Raw genomic sequence first — 12694 nt, 5'->3', positions numbered from 1 at the left:
AGTAAACACGAGTCAGTGCTGCACACTCCTGATGGAGAGGAAGGCAGACTTCCTGGGATCTGTGCACTCCAGTAGCTGGAAGAATTCCGTTGACACATTCAACAAATGTTTAGTGAGGATCTAATACGCACTGGCTGGGCATTGTTCTAGACACCAAGTGTGTAGCATTGAGGCAAATACACAAATCCCCTCTCTGCCAAAGCATACTTCTTAATGGGAAGTGGGGGGATAATAAGCCAAATAAAAAAGAAAGATACATAGTATGTTACAAGCTGGTCATTCTCAGGAGAAAGCCAAACCAGAGGAAGCAGTAAGGAGTGTATGTGTGTATATATTAGAAGGGCAGAGACATTTGGATGGGGTAATCACAGAGAAAACACCTAAAATGTTACATTTACAGGAAGGGAGCAAGCCTTGAGAATACAGGACTCGGGGAGAGTTTTCTAAGTGAGAGAATCCCTCTGTCCTTGGAATTCTCTAGACAAGAACACTCGAGTGGGCCGCCATTCCCTTCTCCAGGGGATCTTCCCAACCCAGGGATCGAACCAGTGCAGAGCCTGTACTGCAGGCAGATTTTTTACCATCTGAGCTACCAGGGAAGTGTAATCATTTATTAACACATATATACAAATCTAGAAAAATGGTATGGATGAACCTCTTTGCAGGGCAAGAATAGAGACACAGAGAATAGATTTGTGGACACAGTGGAGGAAGGGAGGGTAGGATGAACTGAGAGAGTAGCATGGAAACATACACATTCCCGTATGTTAAGTAGATAGCTAGTGGTAGAGGCTGCTGGCCAGTGCCCTGTCCCAGCGGCACGCCAATGCTGACCCGTGCCTCTGCAGGAGACCCTCAAACACTCCCAGAGGAGTCAAAGAATACACAGTTGTTCTATTTTCTTGCTGGATTTTGACTTGTTCCCTTCTTACAACTCTGTCGTCTTCCAAGTCACACGCATTATCAACCAGAATCTTTGGAACATCATCAGTGTCTTTAACTTGCAGAATTGTTCTCTCAGATCATATGTATCTTTAAATGTGGACTGTGCTGCGTTGGAATAAAGCAAAGCCTTGTCCATGTTTTGTGTACAGATCCCTCACCACTATAAACGGTCTGTTTCTATAGTATCCAAGATTTCACACATATACTGTTGTACATCTACTTTAACTTACTATCTATAAGAATCTTATATTGTAGGACTATATTTTCAACAAAGATTCCTTGAATAAAGTGTATAATGAGAGTAAAAAAGAATAGATAGCTACTGGGAAACTGCTGTATGATACAGGGAACTCAACCTGGTGCTCTGTGATGACCTACAGGGGTGAGACGGGGGATGGAGTAGGAGAGAGAGTCAAGAAGGAGGGGATATATGTATACTTAAGGCTGAGTCATATATGGCAGAAACCAACACAACATTGTAAAGGAATTACCCTCCAATTAAAAATAAATTTTTAAAAGAAACTCTTGTTTCAGAAAACTTATTGCAACCACACTCTTACACTAGAATGTTTATGGATTTTCTTCATGATAATCACAAAATTATGAGAAAGGGGTATCCTGAAGAAATAAAAATATTATGGCAGGATCATAAACCCTGAATGCTTTTTGCCCTGAATTAAGTGAGGACTCTTCCCTGAATCCTAATTTGGAAAATTAGAGAATTCTAATGATTACTGAATGTGGTTTTGTTTTTCTTAGTTATCCTGTCTTCCCTCTGTACCTTGAGCTGATCACAGCACTCTGGCTGATTAGGTTGGACTCCACATCAAGAAAATTTAAAAAAATATGCCCCACTTCTTAGAATAATGGAAATAAAAACAAAAATAAACAAGTGGGACCTAACTAGCTTAAAAGATTTTGCACAGAAAAGGAAATTATAAACAAGGTGAAAAGACAACCCTCAGAATGGGAGAAAATAATAGCAAATGAAACAATGGACAAAGGATTAATTTCCAAAATATACAAGCAGATGATACAACTTAATACCAGAAAAAAAAAAACCACAACCCAATCAGATAGTGGGAAAAAGACCTAAACAAACATTTCTCCAAAGAAGACATGCAGATGGCTAACAAACACAAGAAAAGATGCTCAACATCGCTCATTCTTAAAGAAATGCAAATCAAAACTATAATGAAATATCACCTCACACTGGTCAGAATGACCATCATCAAAAAGTCTACAAACAATAAATGCTGGAGAGGGTGCGGAGAAAAGGGAACCCTCTTGCACTGTTGGTGGGAATGTAAATTGATATAGCCATGATGGAAGACAGTATGGAGATTTTTTTAAAAATTAGGAATAAAACCAGCATACAACCTAGCAATACCACTTCTAGGCATATACCTGAGGAAACCAAAACTGAAAAAGACACATGTATCCCAATGTTCCTTGCACGCTATTTACAATAGCTAGGACATGGAAGCAACATAGATGTCCATCAACAGATGAATGGATAAAAAAATTGTGGTACATATATACGAGGGACTACTACTTGGCCATAAAAAGGGAACACATTTGAGTCAGTTCCAATGAGGTGGATGAACCCAGAGCCTATTATACAGAGTGAAGTAAATCAGAAAGAGGAAAACAAATATCATATATTAACACATATACATGGAACCTAGAAAGATGGTACTGATGAACCTATCTGCATGGCAGCAATGGAGACACAGACATAGAAGAGACTTATGGACAAGGGTACAAGGCAGGAAGGAGAGGGTGAGATAAATGGAGAGAGTAGCTTGGACGCATACACACTACCATATAGAAAACAGATAGCCAGTGGAAATTTGTTGTATTACTCAGGGAACCCAAACTGGGGCTCTGTAACAATCTACAGGGATGGGAAAAGGTGGGAGATGGGAGGGAGGTTCAAGAAAGAAGGGACATATATACACCTATGGCTAATTCATGTTGATGTATGGCAAAAATCAAACCAATATTGTAATGCAATTTTCCTGAATAACTGAATTTTCCTAAATAACTGAATTTTTTAGTAAAGAAAAAAAAGTAAATGTACATTCTCTGAATTGTTAAATACTCATTAAAAACAAGTATTTCATCAGTTGATCAGCCCAAACTGCTGTGTGCCCCCACTGCTGGGGCTCTAATATCCCTTCTCAGTCCCAGAGAAGACTTTCATGTTCGCTTTCAGTCTGGGTCTGTTGCCCAGCCTCTGTGTTCTTGGGCTAATGCTCGGGCTTCCGTTCTGCTTTTGTTTGCAGACTTACAAATAAATGCTTGGCCCTCTCAACAACTGCAAATCAGGGATCAGGAAAGCAATCATGCACATGAATTCATTCATTCATACTTTTTTTGAGTGCATGCTAGCATGCATGGTTCCAATACACACAAAAAGTGGACTCTACTGAGCAGACAGACCATAAATAAATAGATATGCCAAGTGATCAGTGCTGTGAGAAGAATGGTAGGTAAAGGGGCTGGAGAGCAGGTGATGCTAGTTCAGAACAAGTGGTCAAGAGAGGATCTTTGTGACAGACCTCATTTTCTTGGGCTCCAAAATCACTGGGGATGGTGACTGCAGCCATGAAATTAAGATGCTTGCTCCTTGGAAGAAAAGCTATGACAAACCTAGACAGTGTGTTGAAAAGCAGAGATGTTACTTTGCCAACAGAGGTCTGTATAGTCAAATCTATGGTTTTTCAGGTATGGATGTGAGTTGGACCATAAAGAAGTCTGAGCACTGAAGAACTGATGCTTTTGAACTGTGGTGCTCGAGAGGACTCTTGAGAGTTCCTTGGATGGCAAGATCAAACCAGTCAATCCTTAACGAAATCAACCCTGAATATTCATTGGAAGGACTGAAGCTGAAGCTGAAACTCCAATGCTTTGGCCACCTGATGGAAAAGCCATCTCACTGGAAAGGACCCTGATGCTGGGAAAGATTGAGGGCAGGAGGAGAAGGGGACGGCAGAGGATGAGATGGTTGGTTTGCGTCACTGACTCAATGGACATGAGTTCAAGCAAACTCCAGAGACAGTGAAGGACAGGGAAGCCTAGTGTGCTGCAGTCCATGAAGCTGCACAGAGTCGTACATGACTGAGTGACTGAACAGGACAGGCCTATGAGATGCAAGTAGACCAGAGTTGTGGGCAGAGCTGGGGAGACACGGGCCTGGGGGAAGCCTTACAAACAGGCTGATGAGAAATTCAGCTCCTCCACGATTACCTGAACTTTCTCTTGTGTGTTCTCAAAGGTTAAACCATCAACTCCTGGAGATCCTTACCTGGCTACTCCCTGGACAAGCCATGCCTCTGTGGCCACTTTCGTGTAAAGCCTTATGGTGACTTCCAGTTGGGCAGCCGCTTCCCCTCCTTCCCTGCTGCTGCCCACTAACTGGTGAGCTCTCCCTCTCTTCCTGCCTTCCTATGTGAGGTTACCTGAAGGACGACTTCTCATCTTAAACCTGTGAGGGCTCAAAAGACTGGCAAACCTGGCTGACTGTCCTGGGTGGACTGCTCAGAGTGACCTGCAGTGACAGCGTGGGGAGACCCTGGAAAGGGACCTGTCACTCCCGTGTTTACAGTCAGTCATTCACTCACTGATTAAGGGAAAGGGCCCTTGATCTTACTTTAGTCTTTGTTGACTGGAGTTTTTTCTTTCAACAATCTTTACTATGTTTTTTAATATGATTTTATCTGAATAAAAGAAGACATACGGATGGCTAACAAACACATGAAAAGATGCTCAACATCACTCATTATTAGAGAAATGCAAATCAAAACCACAATGAGGTACCACTTCACACCAGTCAGAATGGCTGCGATCCAAAAATCTGCAAGCAATAAATGCTGGAGAGGGTGTGGAGAAAAGGGAACCCTCCTACACTGTTGGTGGGAATGCAAACTAGTACAGCCACTATGGAGAACAGTGTGGAGATTCCTTAAAAAATTGCAAATAGAACTACCTTATGACCCAGCAATCCCACTTCTGGGCATACACACCGAGGAAACCAGAATTGAAAGAGACACATGTACCCCAATGTTCATCGCAGCACTGTTTATAATAGCCAGGACATGGAAACAACCTAGATGCCCATCAGCAGATGAATGGATAAGAAAGCTGTGGTACATATACACAATGGAGTATTACTCAGCCATTAAAAAGAATTCATTTGAATCAGTTCTGATGAGATGGATGAAACTGGAGCCGATTATACAGAGTGAAGTAAGCCAGAAAGAAAAACACCAATACAGTATACTAACACATATATATGGAATTTAGGAAGATGGCAATGACGACCCTGTATGCAAGACAGGGAAAGAGACACAGATGTGTATAACGGACTTTTGGACTCAGAGGGAGAGGGAGAGGGTGGGATGATTTGGGAGAATGACATTCTAACATGTATACTATCATGTGAATTGAATCGCCAGTCTATGTCTGATGCAGGATGCAGCATGCTTGGGGCTGGTGCATGGGGATGACCCAGAAAGATGTTATGGGGAGGGAGGTGGGAGGGGGGTTCATGTTTGGGAATGCATGTAAGAATTAAAGATGTTAAAATTTAAAAAATAAAAAACTAAAATTAAAAAAATAAAAAAAATTAAAAATAAAAAATAAAAAGCTTTTGGCCATGCCATGTATCAAAAAAAAAAAAATAAATAAAGGTAGGTGAGAGAGGTGATATGGATCACATGGGGAGAGGACAGCTGTGTATATGACAGATAGAAACAGATCAATTGAAATAAGTCAACCACCAATTCAGCCAGTTTTTCTCAAGGAGGAAAAAATTATCACAAAATTACAATTACCAGATACAACTTTTAATCCTAACCGGTCAGAAACAATCTTGATTTCTTCTAAGTTGCAATTTTTAAAACTAGTAATAAGACTGAATAGCTTGGGTTATAAGATTTTATCTACCTAAAAAAGGATGCCTTATAGAAGGCTTTATTGTGGTTCAGAAGTATCAAAGTATTTTTATACAGCTTCAGTGATTATCACACAAGCCCTCAGTAGATAAAGGTCCTCTAAGTTTAAAAGTTAATCCCAACATACAGAAGGAAATACGAGATACCGTGAGGTTAAGGCGCAAAGGCAAATGTTTACAAAGCCCACATGATACACAAGACTCAGAACCTGGGTCTTTGTCAAATGCTGGGTACCCACTCCCACTCCAAGAAAATATTTAAATAATGACTGAAATAACTTATGCACATCAATAAATTCATGTACAGTTTTAAAGCTTTTTGAATTCAAAATATTTTCATTTGAAAATTAAAAAAATTTGTTGGTAACTGAACTGAACTGATTCTAATGGCAAACTAAAAATGTAACAAGAAACAGGTAAAATTAATTTAAATAATATATTTTATTTAATTCAGTATATCAAAAATATTAACATTTCAACATGTAATCAATATTAAAATGTATTAATGAAACATTTATTTTTTTGTACTAAGTTTTCAAAATCTGGTGTATATTTTGTACTTTCTTAATTTGGATGCTAAATTTTCATTCAAAATACTTGCATTTAGACTTCAAAAAATTTACATTTGCCAAAGACAATTAACATACCCAAGTTATTCTGAGCATACTTAAAAGTTTTCCAGTAACTGAACTGAGAATCTAAATTAATTAAAATTTTTAAAAATCAGAAATTCAGTTCCTAAGTTATGCTGATCATATAATTCAGGTGCTCAAGATTCACAAGTGGTCCAGGGCTGTAGTTCTGGCAGCACTGATTTAACAGGCCACAAGGATGTTGGCTTAGGGTATTGCTTTTAACAAAATAGTGTTCAGAGCAGATTGTTTTTAATCTCCTCTCAAAACTATATAACTTTCTTATAGGTTAAAACATCCATTGTTCATATCAATATTTTATACATAATTAAAATTTTTCTTAATTTTATTTTCTCATAAGATGCATGTCTTCTAGCAAACTTTCAACCATAATCAGATTTTATGGATAAATGCTTCCTGCTGAATTATGAAGAGACTTATAACAATATAAACTCTAAAATGACCCAATCAGTCATGTCTCCTTCAATGCAAACAATACCACACAGTGTTAAACCAACCCCTAAAACCAATGACCAAAAGGAGATCCCACTATATTTTTACAAAGTAGTGATTAAATATTTATTTAATATTTATTTAAGTGGAACAATTCCTGAAAGTAAAAAAGTAAAAATATTTGTATGCTCATGATTTAGTTCTCCAGTCTACTTCATGATTTCTTTACAAGTAGTGTGTTTAAAAACTAAATGTTATATACGTTTAGGTGTTAGACTGAAGCTATAAAATTTCCTTTTTCACTTAAACCCTTGAGATTATAAAATTTCAAGTGTGATCCTTGAAATGATAAAAGCCACTGATTAAAACAGATGCTCAAATTTTTACCAAAGAGAGTAATTAATCCTGTGCTCAAGCTGTTGCAAAAGTGGAAAAATATTCAAATGCTGGCACTGATGATGTGTGTATCAAGGTGAGGTGGTGTCATCTCCTATATCTTGGCCCTCAGGTTTTGGGCTTGGTCCCTCAGCTCCATTTTTGCAACTGCTGAGAGGTGGACTTCGTCAGGCCCGTCTGCTATGCGCAAAGTCCGTGTTAGGGCATACCTGCAAAAACATAAAGAACAGAGTGTCAGGACTTATCATAGAGAAACCTGACGCTTCAACAGTCACTCTAACTCTAAGCCAAGATTATTAGTGTTTGAAATCTCACCAAGACAGTGATAAGAAAAACTGCACAGGGAAAATCAAGAAAAGTAAGCCCAAGGGCTTGTGAAATGTCATTTTAAAGTCCTCACTTTGGGAGTGGAATCTTAAACGGCATGGTGCAGTGGGCTTAATCTCATTCTTGGTTTGCTGTAGGTACTAGAAGTTGCTAGGAGACATCTTGGGTAAGCCACAGGCCATGAAGAATATATAACTTTTATATAATATAAATACATAGTACTATATATTCAGTTCTTTCTTATTAAAAATTGATGGAGGAAAAACTGATGGGGCACCAGATTCTTATCTCCGGTGTGACAGAGAAGGTGGTATCATGTCCAGTGGTTAGTGTACCTTCTTGATCTCAGCACTTACCGTGTGGACACAATGTGTTGGCTGGCAGGAATGGCCGCAGTCTGGCCACACCTATGGGTGTGGGTGGTAAAGCATCCTTAGTGCCTGCCTAAGCCTGGCTCTGGGCCCCTCTTTGACCAGCTCTGTTCCTGTCCTCCTTTCTGTTCCAGGGTGAACCCTCATGAGTTATTTACAGTCCAGGAACGCTTGGTGCATCCTCTCAGGGTAAAAGTGAACATAATTGAGGGAAATGACAATTGTAATCATAAAACTATTTATTGATACACAGATCTACTGTAAAGTACCTATATTACCTGTTAGCTTTCAATTAGGCTTTAAAGTAAGTTAGTTATTTTTATTTTCTTTGTAAATAGTATCAAAGCATCTGCAGATATTTAACCCCAACACCATTAAATATAGATGGTGATTAGATGACATGTTAGTCAGAGGGTCCCAGGTGGGGCTAATGGTAAAGAAACTGCCTGCCAATACAGCAGACGTAAGACATGTGGGTTGGATCCCTGGGTTGGGAAGATCCCCTGGAGAAGGGCATGGCAACCCACTCTGGTATTCTTGCCTGGAGAATCTCATGGACAGAGGAGCCTGGCGGGCTATCATCCATAGGGTTGCAAAGAGTCAGACATGACTGAAACTACTTAGCACACAGAACTCACATGCTAGCCAGAGGGTAATCCTGGGAAATACCCGCAGCTCCACACACTTGGATGGCCCGGTCAATAATTTTGCAGACGGCACGGGGGGCAGCCACTTTAATCATTGCAATCTGTATAAACAAGATGTAAGAAGAATGTTCTTTTCTTAGACAATATGTGTGACAGAATTTGATCTAATCTGTATTTTCTCTGTGAAAAGAAACAAGAGAACTTTTCCACAAACACTCACCACTGAAACAGGATTTTTGATGAAAGCCAACAAAGATCCGCTAATGCAGCCATTAGGCCATATTTCAGTCAACATAGACCTTCTGGAAAGAAATACCTCATCCAAATTACATTCTATTATTTATAACTTGCCTTGCCTTGTTTGCAGAAGGATTTTAGGCAGCTGATAAATGATACTTATCATGTTAGGGATCATAAAGAGGTAAAGAGTCTTCACTAATCATTTTCCCTTAGCAGTGTCATTGATTTTTTAAAAAAATTGATTTATTTTTTACTGAAGGATAATTGCTTTACAGAATTTTGCTGTTTTCTGTCAAACCTCAACATGAATCAGCCTTAGGTATACATATATCCCCTCCCTTTTGAACCTCCCTCCCATCTCCCTCCCCATCCCACCTTTCTAGGTTGATACAGAGCCCCTGTGTGAGTTTCCTGAGCCATACAGCAAATTCCCATTGGCTATCTATTTTACATATGCTACTGTAAGTTTCCATGTTACTCTCTCCATACATCTCACCCTCTCTTCTCCTCTTCCCATGTCCATAAGTCTATTCTCTATGTCTGTTTCTCCATTGTTGCCCCGTAAATAAATTCTTCAGTACCATTTTTCTAGATTCCATATATATATATTAGAATATGGTATTTATCTTTCTGATACACTTCACTCTGTTTAATAGGTTCTAGGTTCATTTACCTCATTAGAACTGACTCAAATGTGTTTCTTTTCATGGCTGAGTAATATTCCACTGTGTATATGTACCACAACTCCTTTATCCATTCATCTGTCAATGGACATCTAGGTTGCTTCCATGTTTTGGCTATTGTAAATAGTGCTGTTTTTATTGTAAATAGTGCCATAGACAAAGATAAATTCAAAATGGATTAAAGACCTAAATGTAAGACCAGAAACTATAAAACTCTTAGAGGAAAACATAGCCACAATGCTTGATGATAAATCAAAGCAAGATCCTCTATACCCACCTCCTACAGTAACGGAAATAAAAACAAAAGTAAACAAGTGGGACCTGATTAAACTTAAAAGCTTTAGCACAGCAAAGGAAACTATAAGGTGAAAAGACAACTCTCAGAATGGGAGAAAACAATAGCAAATGAAACAATGGACAAAGGATTAATTTCCAAAATATACAAGCAGATCATACAACTCAATACCAGAAACACAAACAACCCAATCAAAAAGTGGGAAAAAGACCTACACAGACATTTCTCCAAAGAAGACATAGAGATGACTAACAAAAACATGAAAAGATGCTCAATATTGCTCATTATTAGAGAAATGCAAATCAAAACTACAATGAGATATCACCTCACACTGGTCAAAATGGCCATCATCAAAAAGTCTACAAACAATAAATGCTAGAGAGAGTGTGGAGAAAAGGGAACACTCTTGCACTGTTGGTGAAAATGTAAATTGATACAGCCACTATGGAAGATGGTATGGAGATTCCTTAAAAAACTAGGAATAAAACCACCAAATGACCCAGCAATCCCACTCCTAGGCATATACCCTGAGGAAACCAAAACTGAAAGAGATACATGTATCCCATTGTTCATTGCAGCACTATTTACAATAGCTAGAACATGGAAGTGTCATTGATTTTATAGTTATGCTCTTATATAATTATGCTCTTATTCCAAATAAGCCAGAAACAGATGACAAGAAGGACTTTCTATGAAACATTTCTATGTGGCAGCATAGTGCTCTGCATTCTACATCAACTTGGTTATTCTTCATTGGAACTCTAGGTCATAGGCAGATTAGTTAGATACTTTGCTCAAAGTCAAGAGGTTGACAGAAGGTGACATAACAGGTACAATTCCAAGTCTGTATAAAGTCTAGTATTTTCCTACTTTTTGTTGTGGCATCTTGAGAAAGTTGAAGATATTCTTCATCCTGAAAATCTTTCCCTAAAGCAGCCCAGTGAAAGGAAAACTGGCAAATGACATACATTTATAATCTTTAAACCAAAATCAAATGGAAGCTTCCAGTATTCTGAGTGCCCTCCAGTTACCATGAAACCTGGAATGCCCAAAGTGTGGGAGAAACGTATGACTTGGCAGATGGTAGTCCAAAGGTTCTCACCTCTTTCTTAGCACAAGCGCTGCCCAGAGTATCAATGCTGTGAGCAGCTTTCAAGGTCAACAAGCGGATCTCCTCAATGGCAATGCGGCTTTCAGCAATCCAGTGAGCTACTACCTCCTGGAGGGGAACAAAGGGCAGCAGAAGAAGGAGGAGATAAGCTGGTGTCTGAGGTCCACATATAACACATGAAAACAACCTATTCTATACATTAATATTTTTAAATGGAAGACTTAGTTTGATATAACCACCCAACCATATACACAGCATTTGGTATGGCTGCAGGTAACTTTGGAAGATTTTAGAAAAAAAATTTTATTTGCTCATAAAAATAATTTATTTTGGATATTCTGGTGTCTAAAGTCAAGACAGCCAAACTGAGCAACTGTCTTGTTGCCAAGACTCTCCATACTGGCTATTTTAAATGCTAACTGCATAGTCCCATTGAAACTTGTTAAGTGTAAGGTGGTGGATCTGCTTATAGACAGTCTACATAATTCCCAAGACAATTTCAGTGAGAATGGTCCAGCAGTCCTTCATTATACTGTTACTATTATTTATTTAGTAAACATGACTTTTTCTTTGGTGAATAGTTCTATGAATTTTAACACATTCATAGACTGGTATAACTACAATCAAGAGACAAAACAGTTTCATCTTCCCCCCAAAACTCCCTCATACTGCCCCTTAATAGCCCTACCTCTAATCTGTAGAAACCACTGAATAGTTCTCAGTTATTATGTTGTTGTTGAGTTGTGTCCAACTCTTTGCGATCCCATGGAATGCAGCATGCAGTCCTTTGAGCACTCATGTCCACTGAGCTAATGTCCATTGAGTACTCACGTCCATTGAACTAATGATGCCATCCAACCATCTCATCCTCTGTCACCCCCTTCTCCTCCTGCTCTCAATCTTTCCCAGTATCAGGGTCTTTTCTAATGAGTCAGCTCTTCACATCAGGTGGCCAAAGTATTGGAGCTTCAGCTTCAGCATCAGTCCTTCCAATGAATTTTCAGGGTTGACTTCCTTTAGGATTGACTGGTTTGATCTTGTTGTCCAAGGGACTCAAGAGTCTTCTCCAACACCACAGTTCAAAAGCATCAGTTCTTCAGCTCTCAGCCTTCTTTATGGTCCAACTCTCACATCTGTACACGACTACAGGAAAAACCATAGCTTTGATTATATAGACCTTTGTCGGCAAAGTGATGTCTCTGCTTTTTAATATGCTGTCTAGGTTTGTCAGTTATTATACTATTGCCTTTTTCCGAAGGTCATATAAATGAATTCTTTAGCATGTGTTCTTTAGAGGCCAGCTTCCTTCACTCAGCATAATTCATTTGAATGTCATCCAAATTGTTCTGTTTATCAACTGTCCATTCCTTTTTATCAGTGAGTAGTATTCCACTGTAGGGATGTACCACAATTTGTTCATCCATTCATCTGTTGAAGGACATTTGGGCTGTTTTCAAGTTTTGGTGATTATTAAAGAGCTCCTGTAAATATCTGTATATGAGTTTTTGTGTGAACATAGCTTTTCATTTTTAAAAGCAAATAGCAGAAGTGGAGTTGTTAGGTCATCTGGTAAATACTTATAAGCTGTCAACATTTTCCAGAGTGCTATGCCATTTTACCTTCCCACCAGCAGTATA

At 38.9% G+C, this 12694-nt stretch overlaps 1 protein-coding gene across 1 annotated transcript in view; it reads right to left on the bottom strand.

Moving 5' to 3' along the window:
• Nucleotides 1-6415: 6415 nt before the first annotated feature.
• ACAD11 (acyl-CoA dehydrogenase family member 11) overlaps nt 6416-12694 on the bottom strand; it is a 115680-nt gene continuing 109401 nt past the window's right edge. The window contains exons 18-20 of the mRNA XM_069565630.1: nt 11049-11165; nt 8720-8829; nt 6416-7592 (exon numbers count right to left, since the gene is read on the bottom strand). Coding sequence (XP_069421731.1) covers nt 7478-7592; nt 8720-8829; nt 11049-11165 — 342 coding nt within the window. The 3' untranslated portion in view covers nt 6416-7477. The remainder of the gene's footprint in view (nt 7593-8719; nt 8830-11048; nt 11166-12694) is intronic.

Source organism: Ovis canadensis, chromosome 1 (genome assembly GCF_042477335.2).
Source record: "Ovis canadensis isolate MfBH-ARS-UI-01 breed Bighorn chromosome 1, ARS-UI_OviCan_v2, whole genome shotgun sequence".
In the NCBI taxonomy this organism is placed as follows: domain Eukaryota; kingdom Metazoa; phylum Chordata; class Mammalia; order Artiodactyla; family Bovidae; genus Ovis; species Ovis canadensis.
Note: the sequence above shows the minus strand (reverse complement) of the source record. Positions and strands in the feature narration are given on the sequence as shown.